Consider the following 25,950-nt stretch of genomic DNA (forward strand, 5'->3'; position numbering starts at 1 on the left):
TCTGGTCAGAAGTGTGTGCAGGTGTCGGGTCCAACCAGCCTGTTTAAACAGCATCATTAACACACGGCTGTTGACAAAGCGCTTGAGCCAATCAGCCTATGTTACCTGCTGCTAAGGAAACACACAAACACACCTGGAGAGGGCTGCTGGCACGGATCAAGTCTCTGTCATCACATAGAGGGCTCTCAAGGGCCCCCTAGGACTGCTTGTTTTTATCTGCACCATTCAGAGTCAAATCAGAAAGGACAGAAGCTTTACACATCAATACCACAACAAATCCAAACAACTAAAATCACATTGACAGTAAACAACACTCCATTATCTGATGCAACACTATACAAGCAAAAGGTCATAAGACCAAACCCACAAAGGAATGAAATCCCCCCTGGAGAGAGAGCAACGGGTTCGTGTGGGTAGTCCATATTCAGCACATTAAAAAAAATAAATAAAGAAAAAACCTCGCGTCAATCAGTTTCTTTCCTCCTACGCCATTCCCCTCAAATTCATTTTTGACCTTTAATTACCAAGGCTTCTCTCCAGCTAACTTTCACCCTTAAAACTTTTGGCATCTCGCACGTCCCCTAATGATCTATACCATTAGTTGGCTGTCCATTAAAAAGTAAATCAATACGTTTGCAGAAAACGCACTACAACAATGCACTAATGTCTCGGCCCGTTCCCCTGTTAGGTGAGAAAGGTTCATCCGCCTCATTCATCTTGCTTCTCTCTCCCAGTGTCTTTTTCCTCGCTCTCTCCCGCACCACCATCACTCCGTCTTTCCAAGCCCCCTAATGCCCTTGTCCAATCTCTTCCCTGCTAAAATGGACCAATACAAATGAGCAGCTGCAATTTAGCAACAACCCAAAGTAATTAGAAACCCATTACCAGGGTCACCCAGAGACAGTGCACCCACACACACACCAATACAAAGAACATGCACTCTCTCTCTCACACACAAACACACACAGAAAACAACCATGAATGCCGAATGAGCATGAAAAGTCACGGCATAACTGCACAGCTGTGAGGCGTGGAAGGAGGCAGTGAGTGAAGAATTGAAGCACTCAATCAACTCTTCGCCATGCACTTGCTGGCTTCTGTATAATCAAGGAGAAATGGAGAGAGTAGTCTTGCATAGCCAGAATTTTGAGCATCAGCATCAAGTCTGGTCCACAGAAGCTTGTTCTGGTCAAAGGGACAGGCTTATTTTAATTTAAATTTAATTAAAGTGTTAATTTAATTTAAAATCAATTTAATTAAATTTTTCATATCAGTTATCTATTAATTATTAATATTAATTAACCAGTGTTTGTACAGCTAACTAAAACGTTTTTAAATAAATAAATTAAAAATAAATAAATAAATAAATAAAAGAAAACTGAACAAAAAAAAAACTATAAAAAACTAAAATAATGCTGATCAGCATACGTACATTTTATATATGTGTGTGTTGTTTAATATAATGTACAATATAATATATAATACTATAGTACATTATCAAAATGCCCTTTTTTGCAAATATATATAATACAATATAATACAACATAATACAATATATATTATAATATAATATTAGACATTGGAAATGTAAATATAAATGATAAAATTATTGTTAAAAATCAGGGCTGTCAGTCGATTAATTTTTTTAATCTAATTAATTACATGACATGTCGATTAATTAATCACAAATTACATTTGATTGAAATACCCAAATGATTATTTAATGCTATTTTTGTGTTAATTGAGAAAGTAGATCTTTTAAGTAGACATTAAAAATTTTTTTTTTTTATTTGATTCAATATAAAATTTATTATACACATAAATGTTTAGGCTACAACAGTCTAATATAAACTATGGAACTTAAATTTGTTTCTCAAATAATCTTCTTTTTTTTCCATTCATGCAATGGAAATGGAACTCATTGGTCACCAAAACAGCTTTGTCACCAACAGTCTTTAAAACACCTTTTATGTTCCACAAAAGAAAGCAAGTCATTCAGGTTTGAGTAAATGACATAATTAAACATTTGTGGGAGAACTATCCCTTTAAAGTTTTTTTTCCCCTCCTTTTTTCCCTTTTAAAAAAAATTAAAAATGAAATACCCTAAATAAGAAACTATGCCAGTAGGTGGCGGTAAATATCTTTAGGAGTCATTCATTCGATTTGTTCAAATGGCTGATTCACTCAGGAATTCAGTAAAGGACTCAATGAATGTCTTTGAATCATTGATTCACACGATTCGTTCAAAATGCAGATTCATTCAGAAACTAAACACTGTTGCTCGGAGACGTGCAAAACTTCTGCTGTGGCTTTATAGGTAATATTTTTGTTGGAAAAACAGAGCAAAAACAGACAATATTGTGTTAAAATATAACTATTAACTTATTTACTGAACTGTTGAATAAAATCACATTTGCACTCGTTACATTCGGGACAAATTTTTTTTATATTTTTTGGACAGGAGTGTGATATTGCTTTCGTTGCACTTGTGACAATGCTTATGTTATATAAATACAAAAACTCATACAGGAGCATTTTTGCCCCAATATCTTGAATTTTAGGGCATAAATGCATTTATGGAGTTGTTGTCCTGCATCATATTTGTTAACAGTTTGCAACTGTATGAAATGTAAGATGATGTACAGATCTGGGGGTGGAGCCAGTGCGTTAACTGCATTAAAGTATTTTAAATCGCGTTATTTTTTTCATAACTGATTAAGTTAAACTGACAGCCCTATTAAAAATATTACTTATCAATTACAATATGAAGATAAAAAAAAAAAATAAAAAAAACATTACCCTTCGAAATACATTGTAAAATATTTAATGCACGATTGAATGGCTATTTATTCGGTTTTGGAATATACTGTAGGGCTGCCTCTACACAAAGATTATCCTAGTTAATTATTAATCATTCTTTGAAGCCATTATATGATATTAATTTACTGTGTTGTCATATTTATTGCTCTGCACTATCAGAGGGCTGTGGATACATAATGGAGCCCATCACTTGTCTAATATCTTCAAAACAGAATATGTAGGCTATGATTTAAACCAACATAAGTTGGCATATAACTTAAATTTACGGGCTTATGTAGCTCTCTCAATCGACCCTATATATTATACTATAACAATTTTCTGTAATAAATGATGATACCAGCATCAGACCTTCTTCTGGTGTGAAATGACTTATTTTTTCCTGTCTGCTGCGTTTCATGCCACAGTTTAGGATAGTTGCTAATAAAAAGAGCCAATTAGATTGAATCCTGCCATTTTTGCAAGCAATATTCATTAGAAACTAGATGGACAGTAAATTGTCTAAGAGAATGATAGTGAAACCATAAACCAGAACTGACAGGAACAGATTAGTACTAAACAGCTGTATTTTTCCACCAACTATCACCAAGGTCAGCTGTCTTATTACGGTCCTAAGACTTTCTGACCTGAAGGAATGACAGAAAGATGGAAGAGATATCAAATTATGAAAACATGATGGGTAATTATGGGCAGCTGGCATATTTTATTACCTTGCCAGTGGCATGGAGCGACAGCGTGGCAGAGGGTAATTGATCTTAATTACTGTGTCCAAATGAAGGTCACATCACCGACACGGAGAATGAGACTGGGGGACAGACGAAAGACCCGCTGCATACAAATACACAGCTGAATATGATTGTCTCAGGACCAACAATACACACACCAGCGATTAAAAGAGAGTAATTGGCAAGAAGGGTCAAGAGGAATGAGGCTGTTTTTAAAACATAACTGGAGTCTGAAACGGCTCGTCACAAAATAGAGCCTATTTTTCCCGCTTGCTTTAAAGGCCTACAGTACACACACACACACACACAAATTAAACCAACTGAAAAAGCACTCATGTCATTTGCATGCTTTAACAAACCCATCTGACAATTCAGACTGCTTCAAAAGCAAAATAGAAGCCAAATGATAATGCAAATTTCAGTCACCTTAATGGAGGGCAACAGAGAGAGGTATTGTTAGCAAAAATAGTGCAAAAATGTATATTATAAATAAACTATCATTTAAAAGTTTGGGGTCAGTAACTATTTCTTAAAAAAAGCTTTTATTCAGCAGAGACTCATTAAGTTGATCAAAAGTGACACTAATGACATGTATAATATATAAAAAAATAAATGTTTTCAAATAAATGCTGATATCAATCAGCATATTAAAATAATGCACAAATCAGCATATTAAAATAATTTCTAAAGGATCATGTGACACTGAAAACTGGAGTAATGGCTTCTGAAAATTCAGCTTTGCCATTACAGCAATAAAATGTATTTGAAATATTTTATACTGTAATAATATTTTCCAATATTACGGTCCTGATGAGAATGAGAAATGGCTTTTAAAAACAAAGAAAAAAACTCTTAGGGTGGGTTGCACCAACAAGGATTAAATTAAGCAAAGTTTAGAGCTAATCAAGGATTTGTTGATCTGGGTTTTATTTTAAATCGAGTTGTGTTGCATCACTTAATTTTAAACTGAGATTAACAAATAGGGGATTAGAAATCTAACCTGCAATTAAAACCTCCATCTACGATTTATTTTCTCTGCCATGATGGATTCGTCATCTAATTAATCAGCAACAATGTTAATATAACTTATCCTCCGTCTCTGACATAAGTTGCTTTTGTCGAGAAAGGAACTATAAACTTGTCGACGGTCCACCAGCTTTATAAAATGCTTCGTAGAGAGACCGTTGATTAAACGGCTGATCAAGCAAGCAATAAAACTTTGAGGCAGCGCATACAGATTTCATCATCTTGCCTATATATTTATTGTATCAATTAATGGAGTATAGCTTATGACAAAACTACCGAGATAAGAGAAAATAACTGGCATGATTCATGGAATGACTACCTCCGGTCGTGACAGCGGCACCCCGTCCATTTGATCACCATCCAGCACGCGTGTGGAGCAGCCGTGAGAAACGAGAGGCGTCTCCCTCGAAGAAGATCCCGTCTTCTTTTCTTTGTCGTATGCAGAGATGCACCAAGATAATATGCACTTTATTGTATTTAAACCTCCTCACCTGTAAATTTAAAGTTAATCCTTAATTGAGATTTAAATCTGAGTTTAAAGTTATGGAGCAACAGGATTAAAGTTAATCTATTTGAAATATAAAATAAATCCAGGATCAAACTGATGGTTTAAATGTAAACCTGCTTATTTTTAAACAAGGTTTAAAGTTTGGTGCAACAGAATTATTAGGCTAGATAAACCTTGATTTAATCTAGATTTAAGGTTAATCTTTGTTGGTGCAACCCACCCTTACTGACCCAAAACGTTTGAACAGCAATTTATAAGATCATACCTCTTTTACAGTTTTATTGTTTCTTTCTGCACAGATTATTATTATATGTGTACTATACTTTACATTTGTTCTCAGCTATTTTTTTTTTAAATAGACAAACTGCCTACTTTTTTCAAAATCACAAAAATAATATAATCTTTCTGTACCCTTCAATATAGGGACCAATTCTTGCTATTAACTAGTTTCTTATTAGCATGCCTATTATTAATATTGCTGTTTATTAGTACATATAAACCACATATTCTGTATGACCTTCTACATCCCACCTAATACTTAAACGTAATAACTACCTTACTAACAATTAATAAACAGAAAGTCATAGTTAATAGTAAGAACTGGACCTTAAAATAAAGTGTGATCAAACTTTCTAAAGTCAAAATATTTCAAATGGCCCAGAATATTCTGAAGTTGACTTCTTAATTTTGGATTGTGAAAGTTGTGAAAAAGAGTGAGAAGGACTGGCATTGGACAACATGAATGCACATGGTGTGATCGACTGGTCAAATTTCAGATCTTAAACAGGAGTGTGAAGACTTGATCCTGGACCAGCGTAAAAGCCAGGGAGTTAGCAGAGCAGGTGGGGTGTAGAGTGACTCAGTATGAGGAACAGAAGGTGGCTGCTGGTGAAGGTCTTGGCATACAAGCACCACTGCTGGCTAGAGAGCTGGAAATCAAGTTCATTACAGTCATATGCGCTTCTAAGGCCTCTCGCTCACAGCTGGGTTGCCACGCGATGCCAATTGCAAGCTGACAGCTTCAATTTCATGCGACAAGATGGACATTTATAATGAATGGAGCCCTGGTACGTCTGCACAGGCAGTCACGCTCCACAAATTCACTAAGTCGGAACCACAGGCAAAGATGGAAAATTGTCCAGAAAGGTTAGACTCACACGTATTCATCGAAGAGTGCATGTGTACAAACTTAAAATTCTGACACATTAATTAATCCTTTGAGCTTTTAATAATGTTTCCTGTTTCCTTTCAGCCCAAAATTAATCGAGTCCATATAAAAAAAATAAAAAGGTGTTGGCATCATTTTAGAACAATCACCTTTCCCCCACCTCTATATTTAAACTAGCACATTTCACTCTCCTTCTGTGTGTCTTTTGCCTCTGGGATGAAAAAGATAACAACAAACCACTTCCCTCCTCTCCAAGGCACACTTCTATGTGAGCTTTTTACTAAAATGAGGAAGGATGCGTTTCAGATACAAGCCCACTGAGAATCTTACAGGTTTCAAAGGGTCTAAGATGATGATGCCTTGCACTTATTATCATGTTTTTTTGACACTGACATTTTAACAGCCGGAGTACAAAACAAATTTTGAGTGTTAATTAGTGTTATGGGGCTGCTGAACATCGCCCCACAGTTATGCAAGTTTAATTGCATTTGGCCACACAAAATGTCTTCATAAATGTCAAAAGAATATTTAGCTGAGTCATTATTTAGCAAAAAAAAAAATAAAAAGCATATCTTCTCAGAATCGAAATGTCAGACAGTCAGGTGGTCAAAAACGGAATCATTATGCATTTTATAAACACTCTGTTTTGTGTAAAAATATATATATTTGTGAGGTTCAAAGATGTCAAGAACGCCGGCACAAAAATTGAAAGATGAATTCAAATGTTTTTACTTTACTTGATTTTAAACATAAAAATTGTTTTTGTATATATATATATATATATATATATATATATATATATATATATATATATATATATATATATATATATATATATATATATATACATACATATATACATATACATATATATATATATATACATATATACATATACATATATACATATACATATATACACATATATATATATATATATATACACATATATATATAAACACACATATACATATATATATACATATATATAAACACACATACATATACATATATATACATATATATACATATACACATACACATACACATACACATACACATACACATACACATACACATACACATACACATATATACACACACACACACACACACACACACATACACATACATACACACACACACACACATACACATACATATATACACACACACACGCTAAAATCATTGAGATACACTGAAAAAGAATGGTTTGAAAATTTCAAATCAGTTAGTAATGTTGCAGAGACAGATACATTTAGAGGCAGAGAGACACTCACTCTGTGATCTCCTCAGTAACCGTGTGCTCCACCTGCAGACGGGAGTTGACCTCGATGAAGTAATATTTACCGTGTTTATCCACCAGGAACTCCACTGTGCCTGCGTTCTCATAACCGACCTGAGGGAAGAGATGGAACCGACTGAGCTATGAGAATTACAAACTTTTCAAAGCTTCACAGGCACAATTTACATCCTCATGAAAAATAAAATCAAAAATACTATGAAATAAAATAAAAAAAATGAATTTTTATTTGTCACATGGTGTGATGACAGTTTCGTAGCAAATAATCTTTAAAGGGATAGTTCACCTAAAATTTTAAATCCTGTCATTAATTACTCATCATCATGTTGTTCCAAACCCATAAGACATTAGTTCATCTTCAAAACGCAAATTACGATATTTTTGATGAAATCCGAGAGCTTTCTGACCCTGCATAGACAGCAATGCAACTCTCACGTTAAAGACCTAAAAAGGTAGTAAGGCATCATTAAAATAGTCCATGTGACATCAGTGGTTCAATCTTAATTTTATGAAGCTACGAGAATACTTTGTGCACAAAGAAAACGTCAAATAATGACTTTAAATCAACAATTTCTTCTTTTCAATGTCAGAATTTGATGTGCATTGACAACAGCATTTATGTGCGTTCCTCTGCTTGTAAACAAGGTGCAGCCCATATGGGTTCTACGTCGGAAGACAGTCAAGTCGAAGACCGACACGGAAGAGCAGAAATAGTTGAATAAAGTTGTTCCTTTTGTTTGCTTTGCGCACAACAAGTATTCCCGTACCTTTATAAAATGAAATCTGAACCACTGATGTAGCATGGACTATTTTTTTAATGCTGAACAAAGTTCTTACGTGTTTGCAACGACATGAGGGCGAGTAATTATTGATAGAATTTTGGGGTGAAATATCCCTTTAAAATGGCTGATTAGATAAGTGTGACACTAAAAAAATATTTACAATGGTAATCAAACTTTCTTCTAAACCGCCACAGGTACTAGACAATATTCAAACATTGTGTACATAATAGGACTTAAAACCTTCTTATATCCATACAAAAAAAAAGCATTTAGGCTTACATTTTATATTAGTTTATACTTAAAGTTTAAATTTCGTGAAGACACAAGCAATGAAGCAGTTGAGATTTATGAATAAAGTTGGACATACTTGTATATATCAAAATTTACATAAAGAGCTGGGTGATAATAAATTTACATTTTGTGACTAAAAAAAAAATCAAAAGAAGCTGTTGAGATTTGCAATATTCTGTAGTATATATTGCTTTACATAAGTATGTACATGAAGTGAATAAAATTAGATATAACATGCATCAGAAAATATTGTTTGTCTACCTCAGAAGGTCAAACTAAATATTATACATGCCATTTTGTTTTTAAATGTTTTATTAGGGTGACAACTGTTGCATCCTTATCAGAATCACATGACTGAATACAGTTTGAAAAATCTGCATAATTTTGTTAAAAGCAATAAACTTAAAATAGAAAAAGTATAGTTCATGTTAAATAAATAAATATTTGTCATACAATAACTTCAGTAATAATTAAGCTTGACAGAGCCAACAATTCTCTCTCCAAGGGAAACTGGATGTCTCTTTAATGGGACACCAAATGCTAAAAGTGCAACTACAAACAAATCAAAATGATAAACAATCACAGAATTTCATGTAAAAGTTCAGTTGTTTTTTCTTTCATTTTTTTAATAACAACTGTGGCTAATACCAAGTTACCACATTTTTCTTGCAGCAATAATAGTTATAATATTTAATTCAATAATAATATTTTTGTGGAAATTATGGTACATTGTGGTTAGGATGGATTATTGGAAAGGCAGCAAGACAGCAGGTTGCCTCTTACTAGGCCACGTCTTGACACACACACCACATAAAGCCCAATAGGGGTTCCATAATCCCGTCCCCAAATTTCGCAGAAGTGCAATCCAATTCGTCCTTAGGCCTGTCGCAGCTGCCAAATTTCCTAGCGCAACACATTTGGATACACACCGCCTCTCTCACACACACAGACGTGTAGTGTTTGGAGAGTAAAGCATCCTTGATAACTGGCTGCCAACACACACTGAGATCAAACAACCAACCCTTCAAATTCCTGGCTGATATTCATACTCACACCCGCTCGAAAATCTCAAGCCCTGCGAGACCGCAAGACGACATGAAGACTGTACACTTAGACCTGAGAACATCAATCATTCTCAGCACTTTCTCTCACACACACACATACTGAAATACAGTGAGCAGATTAAAACTATTAGACCATCGCAATGAAAGAGATAAAATTAAACAAGACGGCACAGTGCCCACGAGGAGAAATGTACAGACAGGTAATTAAATGCGTAAAATGAGAAGAGGAAAGGATGGAGAGCAAGAGAGAGGAGGACAGATGGCATTCCACCGAGAGGACTAAAGAAGGTAAGAAAGAAGGAGGGCGAGAGATGAGTAATTATGAGTTTCACAGCTTGATACAATTTCTAATTACTTCACAACATAAACAGGGTCTGTCGGAAGTCTATGACAAAAGACAGAAGAGGTCAAAGAGGGAGGGGTTTGGGGTTGGTTTTCATTTATCAGTCAAAATATGGAATTATGACTGACAGAAGAAGAGAGAAACAGACAACGGGTCTTGAAAGCAAAGCTTTGACCAGCATTCCAGGGAAAATCTTATTTGTAATTATTATGAGTTTATCAGTAGCAGGGTATAAGGCATAATCAACTAAAACATAAAATTACAGAAAAACAGAAAAGTGTAAATTTTCCTTATCTACCTTTAATACATGTGAGTGCACAATCTAAATCCGTACTTCCAAATGGGGGTGTGCGATATCATGATATTTGATCACGGATGATTAAAATATCTGCACAATCTGCTTTTGAAGAAATATGGTAGTATCATGCTACAGCACAGTTTCTATCAGTTGCAGTTCTGGCTACTCCGTCTCAATATACTGTACAACGTGACATGCATTCACATCACGTTAACTCAACGGTAGGGTTACACTCACAGGACACTGCAATTATTCGCAATCACAAAAGTACACTATTTGCATTTTCTTTATTAAAGCCTTGCCGGTTTAACATTTAATTTGCGTGCTGTTCTGAAATGCTTTTTTTTTTTTTGAGCACGTACACACAAAGCAAACAAGTGCCTGATTACTGGACCAAGTTATCTTTCACGTTTGATTGCACTGATACGGTCAAAAACAAACAAGGTTTACATATAAACACAGTTGGTTATGTCTAAAGTGAAAGTAAACAGCTGAGAGAAAATCTGATCCATGCCTTTATATTAAATATGTGCAGGTCTTAAAGTGACAAGCTTGTCATTAAAGGGATAGTTCACCCAAAAAAATTAATTGTTATTATTTATTCCCTCTCATGCTGTCCCAAACCTATATTTATTTCTTTCTTGTGCTGAACACAAGAGATGATATTTTGAAAAATGTGGGTAACCAAACAGTTGCTGGTGCCCATTGACTTTGACAGCAGGAAAAAAAATCCTATAGAAGTCATATTTTTCATCACAAAACATGAACAGAGATCTTAGGCAGAACTTCTCTGAGACAAAGAAAGTGGATTGTGATTTTATACTGCCAAGCTCTAAAGAGGACAAAAAAGCAGCATTAAAATTTCATAAAAGCAGCACTTACCACTTGTGTGGTTATATTGAAGTCTTCTGAAGTCATTTGATAGCTTTGTGTGAGGAACAGTCTGAAAAATGTGTTTACTAATAATGTCTCCTCTACTGTAACTATCAAACTCTCACTTTTGTAAATTTATTCATAGTTGGTCACATGACATGAGGAAAAACAATACCATTTCACACCAATGATGTCAAACTTGGTGCAAACTTTTTTTATTTTTTTTTAAGAGGTGTGAAGGGGAACATTGTCAGTAAATAATGAATTTTCGGTTTGCTCATACAAAGATACATGACTTCATAAGACTCAGAATATGGTTTGTATCAGTCACATGGACTACTTCAACAGTTTCAGTCTAAATCAGAGTCAAATCTATTTTCCTTGTATTCAAAACAGACGCCCTGACATTGAGCTTAAAAATCTCGTCTGATCTTGTGTTTTACATAAAAATGAAAATATGGTGTTGGTATGAAAATTGACAAAATTTGCAATTTTATGTAAACCATTCCTTTTTTCACCATCCAATTTTGTTGTACCAAAAAGAGCAGCTCAGAAATTCTCCCTAACATTTTGAATATGAAATATGAGATGAAGTGTAAATGATATTCGGGTGAACTATTCCTTTACACTTTCACATTTCTTGTCGATTCGGTTACATCCTCGCATGAAAGAGACCGAGACGTTAGTAAGAGTGAGAAAAGAGATTCTGACAAGCAAAGACGACACAAGAACGACTTATGCAATCACTGAAGTTAAACAGCGTTATGTAAATACCCTCATCTTTTACTGATTATTAGCAGCGAAGATGTTCACAATCAAGCTCAGCGTGTCTCAAACACATGCAAACGGGGTTTATAACAGTGAGTGTTGAGTGTGGGTCTGAAACCACATCAAGGCTGTGATCCCCAACCTGTGCTTCAGGCACTGTGGGCAGAGCAGCTGTCTCCATGGCAACAGCTGCCATAAAACAAAAAAAGGAAAAAGATGTTAAAACGGGAGATGTTTCTGTCATGTTAATACCATTAATACCATTTAATTCCTCATCCTGGTGTCTGACCTGCACATAAGCTGTAACAGCGACCACAACAATATAAGCAGCACCCCAAGAAGAACAATGTTGACGAAATGTGCGTAACATAATTGGTGGAGAGAGTCTTCTCACATATTCCTCCCTCCAGGACAACACGGTTACCGTTTAACAGGGCTCCGACAAAAAGGACAGATTACAAGTCAGCACGTCATGGGGTCAACACAGAGAACTCAATGAGAATATAAAAAAAATTATTGAGAGGATTCTGTGCCAGCAAACATTGCTTCAAGCCCTCGGAGAACAGAAAGGAACAAAAAGACAGACATCCTGCACAGGAGAACCGAAAAAAACTGAGCATGATATGGCGATAGCTCTGAAGGTCGGAGAGAAGACTGCCACATCTTCTCTTTTTATATTAGTCAGGATATAGATGAGATCTCTCTCAACTCTGAAGCATGTAGTTGAGTCATCCAATAAGTGAAGTGACATACATACTGCCAAGTATGGTGACCCATACTCGGAATTCGTGCTCTGCATTTAACCCATCCAACGTGCACACACACAGCAGTGAACACACACACACCGTGAACATACACCCGGAGCAGTGGGCAGCCATTTATGCTGCGGCGCCCGGGGAGCAGTTGGGGGTTCAGTGCCTTGCTCAAGGGCACCTCAGTCGTGGTATTGAGGGTGGAGAGAGCGCTGGACATTCACTCCCCCCCACCTACAATCCCTGCCGGCCCGAGACTCGAACCCGCAACCTTTGGATTACGAGTCCGACTCTCTAACCATTAGGCCACGATTCCCCCATAAAAAGATGCTATTTGTTACATATAAATTAAATAAAATGTCATTTTGTTTTTCAGCTTCTTGTTTTAGCTAGGGATACGGTTAATTATATATTTACAATGGAAATTTAAAAAAACTATTGTGAGTTCATTCTCTCGATTTATTGATTATATTTTGTTGACAATGTATTATTATAAAGAGTTGAAGTTGTTTTCTTAGGTTATGCACAATAAATAATTCAAGTCATAATGGCATCATCATCATCCTTTAGGAAAGTAAACTCCACTAATGCTTATTTATATTTATGATTAATTTTAACCAACTAAAATACGAAAGTAAACATACAAACAATATAAAAGTATCATTTATCATTAAGTTGTGTTCTTAAAATCAACCCACTCACCATAATATTTCTGCCCTTTTAAAGTAACAAATTATTCCAATAAATAAATACATTTTGATAATGACATCACCATCCTTGATGATAGCAACCTTCACGGATTAAAATCCAATCATTATGACTTTCTTATTTTTAATTTTGTCAGCGAGTAGGGCACAAGTTTACAGCTCTGTTACAAGTATACATTTCTAGACATCAGTATTAAATCCTCCATGAATCGCATTGTAGTTTTAACCTAAGCATAATTAACTTTCAAAACAAATCAACCCTGCTACAATCTTTTACATTTCAAAAATAATTATATGAAATTATTATAATGGATTAGATTCATGAATTTGGCACAATGCAATTGCTTATATTTGTCAAACTAAATATTTAAAACAGAATTTCTGAAAGAAATAAACCAAACCAGTCACCCATCTCATGGAACGACCCAGTTACGGGTCTTACGGCTACTGCTGGAAACGGTGTTTAACATCTGCTAAAGGTCAGTTCAAGCCATGTTTGCCCCAATATGAAGAACGGGAACCATTATCACACGTGACATTTCCATTTCTGTGACATACAGTCCTAATGATTAAACATGATGGAGACAGGCCACTTCGCTCTAACAGAATCACATGAAACTTCTACCACGCTTCCAAAAATGGTATTAGGCAATTAAAAGAGCCAGGGAGAATTTTCTTTGACATTAAAGACAGAGCGTGAGAGAACAAAGGAATACATCCCACTGCTCTTAAGAGAAAAGCTGTACTCAGCAGTAGGAAATGAGATTGAGGGGAGCTTCAAGTGTCTAAGGGAACATGTCAAAAGCTCAAATGAGGTTTTAATGCTTGCTCTGAGAAATCTGAAAGCCTGGCCATCTTCTCCATTTCCCTCGTCCATATGATAGAACAGATGGAGGAGAGATTTTAGCTCACTCACTCTCTTTATCTCTCTCGCTCTCCTTCTTCAAGTTCCCTCACTTTTTATACAGACACACACACACAGACAATACTCTATCTCTCTCTCACTCACGTCACACATAAATGCTAATGCATTCACATTCTCCAGAATGCTCAACAACTGACAGCAGAGAGTCCAGAAGGGGTGAAAGACGGGTTACCGGCACTGTATATTCTCTGTACGCGTGTCTGTTGAATTCAGAAGTGGACGTCAAAAGGAACTCCACACCGATAACACGCTCAATGAATCTTTTCAGTGTGGCAGAAGATTCCGGCCTCTCCAAATATAATCATGCACTCTATATCTAAAATTGCTAGGTATTAAAAACAAAATATGTCTTCAACATTACTAAAAATCTACCAAGTGTAAGATCATTCATGAATAGTCACTTTATTAATACTACGCAAGAAATGTCATGTTTGTGATTCATCAGACGGACACAAACTCTGCAAGGCAGGCGTGCAATTGCGCACATAGAAGGACGTGGTGCATCTATGCATGGACATGATTACTCACACTCACACACACAAAAACTGCTGCCAACCATGAAATTAACTGCATTTTGAGTGTGAAGTGGGTTAACAAATAAACATAAGTGGGGTTCTGGGATGGCTTGTGAAAATTAGTGCATTTTTTGCAACAAATGCTCACACTGAACCTTGATGCTAAAATGGATATTGCAAGTTTGAGTCTGAAATCCTGTTCCCTTTACTCCATTTTTCTGCCTTCCCTTGGAATAGCTTGCACAAATATGAAAATTATGTCATCATTTACTCACCCTCATGTCATGTATGACTCTCTTCTGTGGAACATATATTTCAAAAACCGTTAGGGTCCAAGACAACATTGGACCCCATTAACATCAGTTTTACAGAAGAAAGTTTGGAACGACATGAGGGTTAGTAGGGTTAACTCTCCCTTAAATAGGACTAAAATTGCAAAAGCATTAAACACAAAAGATGAAACATCAAAGTTGAACAATTTCAAGCAATTCTTCTACTTCAGACCAGAGAAGTCAATTCAATCTTCAGCTATTCTGGGAGTAATTATTCTTTCCCCTTCAAAAGCAGGCTTCAGTATATACTCTTTTTCTGAGTTCAGAATGACTCTCTCTCTTATGAAGTCAGATCATCGGCACAGGCACATGTCAATAGTCAGTCAAAACTCTCTCTTCATATACAGCCCTCAAATGTATCTTTATGACGTCAATTATAAACACATTGGAGCACTAAAGAAACAGAGAACACAGAGGACAACTGCGGGTTTACATTTATACATTTGACAATTTTATCCACAATGACTTATATATGCGTGTCCTCAATGGCATTTGATCAAAGATGCAGCAAACTGTCAGCTTGACTTGCATTTTCTGCTTGTATGCTATAGTTTGTGTTATAAAAGAAAAGCTTTGACATCTGCCTCCAAAAAAAAAGTTAACGATCAATATTATGCGAGCAACTGATGCCATCTGCTATATTATAAGACAAGCCTTTGCTCGTACACTGAAGTCTTGAGTTGGTTCCTTTAAACGGAATTATTCAGAATTTATACAAACATTTGTTAAAATGTTGTTACCGGATCAGCCACAGAGGATAAAAACAGTTTTTTTTTTCCTCTTTCAAATCTTTAAACAAACCCTGACAGGTGCATGCTGTCATATGTCAGCCTTCATTCCCAAACGAACAAGTAATAATCAGTAAGGACACCAAACATTTGCTCCAAGGTAAATTAGCCTTACTAAGTTATCATTAATTCATTTACTTATTGATTCAGCTCAGAGCAGAGTTCATAGTGTCGGTGAGCATGCTGTAGAACCATTCTGTGCAGTTAACACTAATTCTATCAGATGTAATCCTTTTCAAAAGAAGCTTTTATGCTAGAAAACGCTTTAAGTATTTGCCTTGATTCTAATCTGTAATCTCTGCAATCTCATGTGATTTCTTTAAAAGAAAAAAAAAAAAACATGCTGTACAATGTCCTTATTCATTCCAACCTCCTTATAAGGATAGTTCACCCAAAAATGAAAATTACTCACCATTACTCACCCTCGTGTCATTCCAAACCCGTAAGATCTTTGTTCAACTTTGGAACAGAAACTAAGATACTTTAACAAATCCGAGAGCTTTCTGATCCTGCATAGACAGCAATGCAACGGACACATTCAAGACCCAGAAAGGTAGTAAAGACATCAATAAAATAGTCCATGTGACATCAGTGATTCAACTGTCATTTTTATAAAGCTATGATAATACTTTGTGTGTGCAAAGAAAAAGAAAAATGGAATTGATTCAACAATTTCTTCTCTTCCGGTCAGTCTTTGCTGTCATTCATCACATGGACCATTTTAATGATGTCCTTACTACCTTTCTGGGCCTTAAACGTGGCAGTTGCATTGCTCTTAATGCAGGGTCAAAAAGCTCTCAGATTTCATCAAAACTATCTTCATTTGTGTTCCGAAGAAGCATGAATGTCTTATGGGTTTGGAACAACATGAGCCAGAGTTTTCATTTGTGGGTGAACTGTCCCTTTAAGAAAAATATCCAATCAATTTTAACCTATTTATGAGTATATATTACTGAAAATCACATTGTCTTTGAGAAATTCTGTAAGGTTGGTCTTAGTTAGCAACAGTAAGCAAGAGGGGAGGAGTTTATCAAAGGTTCGACTGGCTTGGGTTGTTGTGCAGCTTCAGATTTACCCATAATTTTTGTAACCAGGTGCCAAAAATCTCTGCCAAAGAAAAAGCACCACTCTTTCTCATACCTCCAACAGATAAAATATTAAAATCACAATTGGGAGTTTCAAACCTCCCCAAATGCCAGTGCAGGCAGTCCATATGCTCGCTTAGACTGGCATACAGAGATGAGAGTCAGCCAGATGAACAACATATGAAAAAAAACTCCTGTAATAATGAACAGATATCAGTGTCAAGACCCATCTGGATATCATTTGAAAAACAATAAGAGGTTACAGCACAAGTAATTTTTAAGGTGGAAACTGGTTATCAATAAAAGTAATGAATTGCTATAGAGATATTCAGGAGCTTTGTTACTCTTTTAAAGCAGATGTTACTGTGTTTCTATAACAGCTTGTCTGCTGCAGAAAAACAGACCTTTTTTTGGTCTTGGCATATGTTTATGCAGTGAAATGGTTGAATGGAAAAGTTTGATTATGGTTGTTTATCAATCCAATGGCAAAGCAGTGACGCCTGCTGTCTAATTTAGTGTACTGCATCCTCAGGTACTGCAATTGACCTAAAATTAGTCACATTATTTCTCTAAATTACTTCATCCTTGTTGGCAGCCAATCAAAAACAAAACATCGTGATGATAAGTACACAATTTTAACTAAAACATACTGTTGACACAGATATGATGAGAAAACCCAACAATGCAAGATACTAACAATAAACTGTTTTTGAAGAAGAAAAAGCTAGAAAAAAAGACTGTTTAAAACAATCCAGTCAATAATCTGGGACTGACCCATTCAACCTGTGTGAGATGAAGTTGAACAGTGAATCAAAACTTTACAAGTTAACTAACTCACTCAAACTCATCCTGTATGAAATTAATCAGATATATACACAACATTCTGTAAATACAATATTACAGTGAAGGCACAAGTTATATTGAACTAAGTTACATGCTAGTCAAAATGTGTGGCTCACACACTGGGAATATGCTCCTACAGTAACATTAAAACAATAAATAAAAATACATGTGTACTTATAATGTTACTATTTCAGGAGATCAGTTGTACATAAATGTAGTATCCACAAATTATTTTTATAATTACATTTTTAAATGACTTTAATAATTATTTAATTTAATAATGAATTAAATAGCTTTTATTATTGTTATTTAATATTATTAAATATTAATATTAATGTATACTTACTGTAAATATGTAAATATTTAATATTTAAATATTAAATAATATGCACTAAATCAACTTATATCAACTAAAATTATGTTTTTGTCAACTAAAATTAAATATTCTTTCAGGGCTGTAAATCAAATAAATTGACTAAAATAATGAATATGACGACAAATTATTGACTACATTAAGAATGTAGTCAATGAGATTGTATGGTAATATTAAGTTATTCAGATGAAATAAATTAACTCAGAACATCCATTTAAAACTCAAACATTTAAAAATGTTTGAGCAGTAGTTTATCCATATATTCTCTCCGAACCATAAACTTCTGTAAATCGGCATTTGCAAACGGTTTGGAAAAAAGCCAATGCTGCCATCTGTCAGATGTTTTCACTTGTACCTGTCGAGCGAGGTTCACGGAGTCAGCAGTGAGTCTGTCTCTGAGGTGTTGGTCCAGCTGTGCGGCCGGTGCGATCTCCACCACCTTCTGGTGTCTCCTCTGGATAGAGCAGTCCCTCTCGTACAAGTGAATGACATTGCCGTATTTATCGCCTACACACAATGGACCGATCAACTCATTGAGCATTACACAGAAGTCTTAAACCCATCTGGCACTGTAAACAAACCCATCTGCTAGTATTTCTCCAAAATATAATAACAAACAATAATATAACTGATCAATAAACACTATGCAAATTAGCAGGCAACAGAGAACTGCACCATTCTGTTCACTGTTGAGAACAGTGCGCTCTATGCAAATATAAAAATATGTTTTAATTAACTCCCAAACAATGTTTTTATTTCTGGCAAAAATCTAATTTGCTTTTTGAGTGCTTGTTCTGCAAAAACTGTCTGGAAATAGATTTGAAGAAGAAATCTTTACTTACTCATCCTTATGTCTTACCAAACCTGAGTGACTTTCATTTCATGGGACAAAAAAGGAGAAATTTGAAATAGTCCTTGTTGCTTTTTTACAAGCAATTACAATAAATGAGGACTGAAGCACAATCTCCAAATTGTGTATATATGACCTGTGTTCTATATGAGAAAAGTATCAATTTATACACAATTAGAGAGACAAAGTGGTTCATAAAGAAATCATTTAAAATGAAATCTTCTCAACAAATATCTAAATGATTTATTCATAGTTTGGACTGATCAGGTAAACCTACTAGTGTTGTTTACATGCAAATTATTAATCCATTTGTAATCAGGTTGATAGCTCAATCAGCCTGAGAGTCCTTTATGTAAACGCCTCATTTAAATTGACTGAGCTCAATCTGAAAGAAAATTTGAGTAGTGTAGATCTATAATAAAGTGTTTAACGGGAACATTTTAGCCATGTTAACACAAAATGAAAACTCTGTCATTAATTACTCAGCCTCATGTTGTTCCAAACCAATATGACCTTCATTCATCTTTGGAACACAAATTAAAATATTTTTGATGAAATCTGAGAGTTTTCTGACCCTGCATAGACAGCAACACAACTACCACGTTCAAGGCCCAGAAAGGTAGTCAAGATATTGTTAAAATAGTCCAAGTGACATCAGTGGGAGATTAAACATGAGATTACTTTGCTTGCAAAGAAACAAAAACAGACTTTATTCAACAATTTCTTCTCTTCTGTTTCAGTCTTCAACGTGCGTTCACAAGAGTACAACGATGCATGCGTTTGATTATAAAGTCTCTAATAAAGTCTTTTTTTTTTTTTTTCTTTGTGCACAAATACTATTCTCGTAGCTTCATAAAATTACGGTTGAACCACTGATGTCACATTAACTATTTTATATCTTCACAACGTTTCTGGGCAGTGAACATTTCAATTGTGTTGCTGTTTATGGATATTCAGAAAGCTCTTGGATTTCATAAAAAATATCTTAATTTGTATTCTGAAGATGAACGAAGGTCTTATGGGTTTTGAACAACATGAGGGTGAGTAATTAATGACAGAATTTTAATTTTTCTGTTACATAATTGCTTAAAAAGACTTTGCCTGACTGTGGCAACTTGGCACAACGAATGCCCAAAAAATCTGATTGGATTCATTCAGATTAGTGCTGGGCCGGTATACCGGTTCATACCGAATACCGGTGTTTATTTTTCTTATGATATGAATTTTTAAAATACCGCAATACTGGTGTTTGTCATTTAAACAACGTTCGGAACGCGACACTGTTTGAGAGGGCTCTCTTTTCACTGTTGCACTGTGGCAAGGACATAGCTGTGTGTGTTACTAAGCGTGAAAGTTCTGAAACTGAAGCTGTAGAACGTGATGACACAGAACATATCCACAATATGCACACTGACCGCCACAAATATCCACCACCCCCTGCCACCAGCTCCCGTGTCTCACACACACACAGGAGCGCAGCTTCAGCGCTCCTCTACTGAGGGTTTGCAATTATAAATATGAGCATAGTTCATCAATTAATATAAATGCACTTTTTTTTTTTATGTGTCTTTTTTTTTCGTTTGTTACTCAGACGCAGGCAGTGCGCGCTGCATGAGACAAAATGTAATATAGCCAAAACCACCGCATAGCCGCTCTTTAGTGTAGATGCAGATTGATTTTATCAGACGATGTCATGATTACAAATGAGAGTGACTCCTGGTTAACATGTATCAATGGGTTGTGTCTAGTCACTATTAATATGGAATGTTTCTACAATATTCACTCATCTTGACAGTAAAATAATGCATTCCAAGTCAATCCACTGCAGTACTACAGTAGAAAATGTGGTTAACACCCAGTCATGCATGAAAAAATAAACACCGTCATATACCGTGAAACCGGTATAATTTTGAAAAATACCGTGATATAAATTTTTGGTCATACTTCCCAGCACTAATTCAGATTAATGAAAAACGTGCAATGAAGACTCAATGATCCAGTCAGTGTTTAACAGCCTACTAAAGCGGAAGATTATAAGTGAATAATGACTTAAATTTCAGTCTGTCCTCACACAAAGCTACTACACCCCTTCAATGACTGTAGCAAACAAGTCATGTGGGCCATTTTTATGCTTTTAAGCACTTCAGAACAAAGAGCAACAGTTTTTCTTTTGTGTTCCACAGAAGACAGGTTTGGAATGTAATAAGGGTGAGTAAATGACGACAATGTTAATTTCTGGTTAATCCATTTCTTTATTATTAGGATACTTAATCTCCAGAGACTGACCAAACACAAACCAATAGAGAGCAAACTCACTTACCCAAGATCTGCACTTCGATGTGTCTGGGTTTCTCAATGAATTTTTCCACAAACAGAGCTCCATTGCCAAAGGCTGCCAAGGCCTCAGAGTACGCACGCTGATAGTTCTCCTCTAGTTCCTGATCACACATAAAGCCACAGGGTCACCCAGTGCAAATACCCAGTACACCAATTCATCCAGCACAAGTAACTCAAGAGTCAACAAATCTAAAGTGCACATAAGGGCCTCACTTTTGCATTCATTTAAAAGCCCTCCAGTGTCAAAGCTCACAACAGGTTCTCAGATGGAATGGCGCAAAGATTAAAAGTGTTCTAATAATTTTACTCTTGGACACAATACCTCATACTCCCTGACCACTCGCATTCCACGGCCTCCACCTCCATATGCAGCCTTGAAGATAATCGGGAAACCGTAGCTGTTGGAGAACTCTTGAGCTTCCTGCAAACACGAGATGGGACCATCTGTTCCAGGTACCACTGGCACACCTGCAGGATGACCAGAAAGATCGGCCTCATTACATGTTTTTTGGGGGGGGGCACCATAGTAATGCCATGCCATTCTTTGATGTACCATGTACATACAATGCAGTACCAGTACTAGTAGACTAATTTATTTACTTATTTATTTAGTCATTTAGCAGACGCTTTTATCCAAAGCGACTTACAGATGAAGACATAAGAAGCAATCAAAACCAACAAAAGAGCGACAACGTGCAAGTGCTATTACAAGTCTCAGTTAGCCTAACGCAGTACAGATAAATATTATTATTATTAATTTGTATTTATTTATTTATTAATTTGAAGCCATACTTTACCCAAGAAATGAAAATTCATCATTTACTCAACCTGAAGTTGATTAAACCTACCAGAAACCGTTCGGTACAGGTTTGAAACAACACGAGGATTAGCAAATGATGACAATGTTTTAATTTTTAAGATAACTATCCCTTTATGATAAATAATAATAAAAAATGAGATTTTCATTTTTAAAAAAGCATTTAAAGTATATTATTAATTTAACAAGGCACACTTTAGCTTTAGAGCGCCACAGTTTGGTTCTGGAAATCAAAGTTACATTAATTTTCTCTATAGGGGGACTGATTTTTAATCATAACTTTATCATTAAAAATAATACGCAAATAATCTGTTAAATCCAGACCTACTGTGAGCTACAAGGCTGATAATTAGTGGAATATGCATTTTTTGAAACCATCACCCAGTATTATTTCAAACCATTTTTTTAATTAATCATGTTTAACAGCAGAATTCCTGGTGGAAAACAACAATACCCATGATTCTGCAAAGAAATATCCACAATTAGAAAATCCTGACAAGCAAATAATGCCAAAAGAACACTTTAGCACCCACCCACTCCCATGAGGCACTTTGAATGCTGTAAAAAGTGTCAGTCTCCCAAGATGTCAAAATACTTGTATGTAATTATATTATATGGTTCTTTGCCTCAAAGTAATTCCCTCATTAGTAAACAGTCTTGCATCTTTGATTTGAAGTAAAAAAAAAAAAAAAAAAAAATTTTGAAATGTTGTAATTCGTCTCATAGCTAGTTGGTTTGGTTCACGTCTTATAATTCCTTCCAAAGACTTTTAAAACCCCTCAGGGAAAAAGTACTTCATGGAGAATAGCCACTGAAAAAGCGGACGGGTGCTGTTGCACTCTGTTCTGCGACACAACTGTTGATATAATGTGATAAAAGAGAAGACAGCATGATGTTCCCTGAGGAGATCAGATGATGAATGCTTTACCTGCACTGATTGCAATGGCACGGGCCTCAACTTTGTCCCCCATCTTGCGCACCACGTCTGGGGTGGGGCCGATAAAACGTACCCCAGCATCCATGCACGCCTGGGCAAAATCTGCTCGTTCTGACAGGAAGCCATAACCTGGGTGGATGGCATCCACGTCATTCTCCTGCCAGGGACAGATTGCACAACGTCACCATTTGCCAGTACAATTTAGTTCTCTAAACAAGTTACAACAAGAGGTTAGGAATGTTTCAGGTGCTTAACACAACATGGGTCATTCTCCAAGACACATAAGGCATAGTGTTAAACTGACGAGCTGTTAAAGCTATTGATTTATTTATTGATTAAGCCATCGAATGGTTGATTGTCCATTGATTGTTGCCTGAGATATTTAATCAGAAAATGAGATGTGGGAGAACCACTGCCTGTTGGCGATTATTTTATGGCTACCATCTCTTCTTGGCGTCAGACTCTGAACCCTTTGTCAGAAGGCATAATTATGTGCAATTACTGCTCTTTGCAGGCTTGTTTGTGCTCCGTCTGTCCAATCACTGCAGGCTGTGTGTGTATTTTACAGGTCACGAGATCCTAATCTGCTGTTTTACCACACAAACACATTCAACAAAAGCTGCAGGTGTTAAAAACATGTGAATACATTGCTGCTTTTTAACTCACCAAACAGAGTTCTCATGCTGATTGTGTGAGAGAGTTTTGGGCCAGTTGTGTGTCAGCGTTATATCCTACATTTTTATGCCTTCCAAAACTTAAACCTATGGTTTTGTGTGACATCTAATTGCCAATTCTAATAAAATTACCTAGCTGGCTGACAATTGTAGATGACATTGTGTCGAAACTGAAAAAATGACTTGTGAGACTTAGCATCAATAAGAATGGATTTATAATTACAAACCAATTAATAATATAATTTATAGGACTTATAATTTTTTGGTGACTTGCAAAAGTATTCATACCCCTTAATTGTTTTCATGTTGCTACCTTATGTTAAACTGCTTTAAATTACTTTTTTCCACATCAATCTACACTCCATACACTATAATGGTAAAGCAAAAAAAATAAAGTTTTTAACATCTTTGCAAATTTATTACAAATAAAAAACAAATTATTCCATTGCATAATTACTCATACCCTTATCTGGGACAGTTGGAATTTAGCTCAGGAGCATTCATATTGCTGGTAGGTGTTACTAGACTTTGAGTGAAGGTAACCTGTGGCAAATTCAGTTGAATGGGTATGATTTGGAAAGGCACACATGGAAGGAAAGGTCCAACAGATGATAATGCATATCAGAGCAAAAACCAAGCCCTACAGTCTGTAGGACAAACATCACTGCAACACTCCACCGATCTGGACTTTATGGCGGTGTGGCCAAACTCAATCCTCTCCTCAGTGAAGACAAAAGAAAACACACTTGGAATTTACATTTTACAAAAGCACCTAAAGGACCCTCAGACTCTGAGAAACAAGATTCTCTGGTTTGATGAACCTCAATTAAAAGCATGTTTGAAGGGAACCAGCTCTTCTCGTCACCTGCAGAGTACCATCCCAAAAGTAAAGTGTGCTGGTAGCGGCCTCATGCTGTGGGGCTGTTTTTCAGCAGCAGGGACTGAGGGACTCGTCAGAGTAGAAGAAAAGCTCAATGCACCAAAATAGAGATAGCCTTAATGAAAACCCAGTCCAGAGCATTCAGAACCTCAGACTGGGCAGAAGGTTTACCTTCCAACAGGACAAGGACCCTAAGCACACAGCAAGAGTGGCTTATTCACAACATTGTGAATGTCCTTCAGTGGCCCAGCCACAGCCTGGACTTGAACCCAATCGGAAATTTCTGGAGAAACCTGAAAATGTGCTTCCTGACAGAGCTTGAGAGGTGAAGAGGTGAGGAGACAAATGGCAGATAATTGCCAAATGTTGAAGAGCAAAGCTTGTCGCATCAAACAAAAAAGACTTGAGGCTGTAAAGGTACTTCAGCTAAATATTTAGTTAAGGGTATGAATACTTATGCAATGTACTTATTTGAGTTTTTTATTTTTAATAAATTTACGAAGTTGTGACAATTCGGTTTTTGCTTTGTCAATATGGTGTATGGAGTGTAGATTGATGTGGGGGAAAAAAGTAATTTAAAGCAGTTTAACATAAGGCAGCAACATAAAACGTGAAAAAATGATGGGGTATGAATACTTCGCAAGGCACTGTAATTATAATACGAGGATAATTTCCAGCTATTTCTGGAACTTTTCTTGGTAAAGAAAACAATATTGGATGAAAAAAGTGTGTGTTGCGCATCCATGACATGCATAATAATAAATGTATATTTTTTAAATTATTAAAATAAATGTTAAATAATACACTCCCATTAATTAGGGTCAGTAAGATTTGTGTTTTTTTTTTTTTTTTTTTTAGAAATTACAACATTTATTCAGCATGGATGCATTAAATTGGTCAAAAGTGACAGCAATGAAATTTCTATTGTCACAAAAGATTTCTATTTCCAATAAATGCTGTTCTTTTGAACTTTATATCTATTAAATTATCACAGTTTCCACAAAAATGGTAAGCAGCACAACTATTTTCAACATGGATAATAAGAAATATTTCCAGAGAACCAAATCAGCATATTAGAATTACTTCTAAAGCATCATGTGACACTAAAGACTGATGAAAAAAGTATAATTAAAATAGAAAAGATTTTACATTGTAATTTTATTTCACAA

The 25,950-nt window shown here is 35.7% G+C and overlaps 1 protein-coding gene across 1 annotated transcript in view; it reads right to left on the reverse strand.

Annotated features, from left to right (window-relative positions):
* Nucleotides 1–25,950, reverse strand: part of LOC306862830 (pyruvate carboxylase, mitochondrial-like) — a 130,897-nt gene that overhangs the window by 98,571 nt on the left and 6,376 nt on the right. Inside the window, exons 4-8 of the mRNA XM_079405844.1 lie at nucleotides 23,219–23,384; nucleotides 21,796–21,941; nucleotides 21,457–21,574; nucleotides 18,642–18,793; nucleotides 7,525–7,643 (exon numbers count right to left, since the gene is read on the reverse strand). Of these exons, the coding sequence (XP_079261970.1) occupies nucleotides 7,525–7,643; nucleotides 18,642–18,793; nucleotides 21,457–21,574; nucleotides 21,796–21,941; nucleotides 23,219–23,384 (701 nt within the window). The remainder of the gene's footprint in view (nucleotides 1–7,524; nucleotides 7,644–18,641; nucleotides 18,794–21,456; nucleotides 21,575–21,795; nucleotides 21,942–23,218; nucleotides 23,385–25,950) is intronic.

The sequence above is a fragment of the Barbus barbus genome (genome assembly GCF_936440315.1).
Source record: "Barbus barbus genome assembly, chromosome: 43".
Classification (NCBI taxonomy): Eukaryota; Metazoa; Chordata; class Actinopteri; order Cypriniformes; family Cyprinidae; genus Barbus; species Barbus barbus.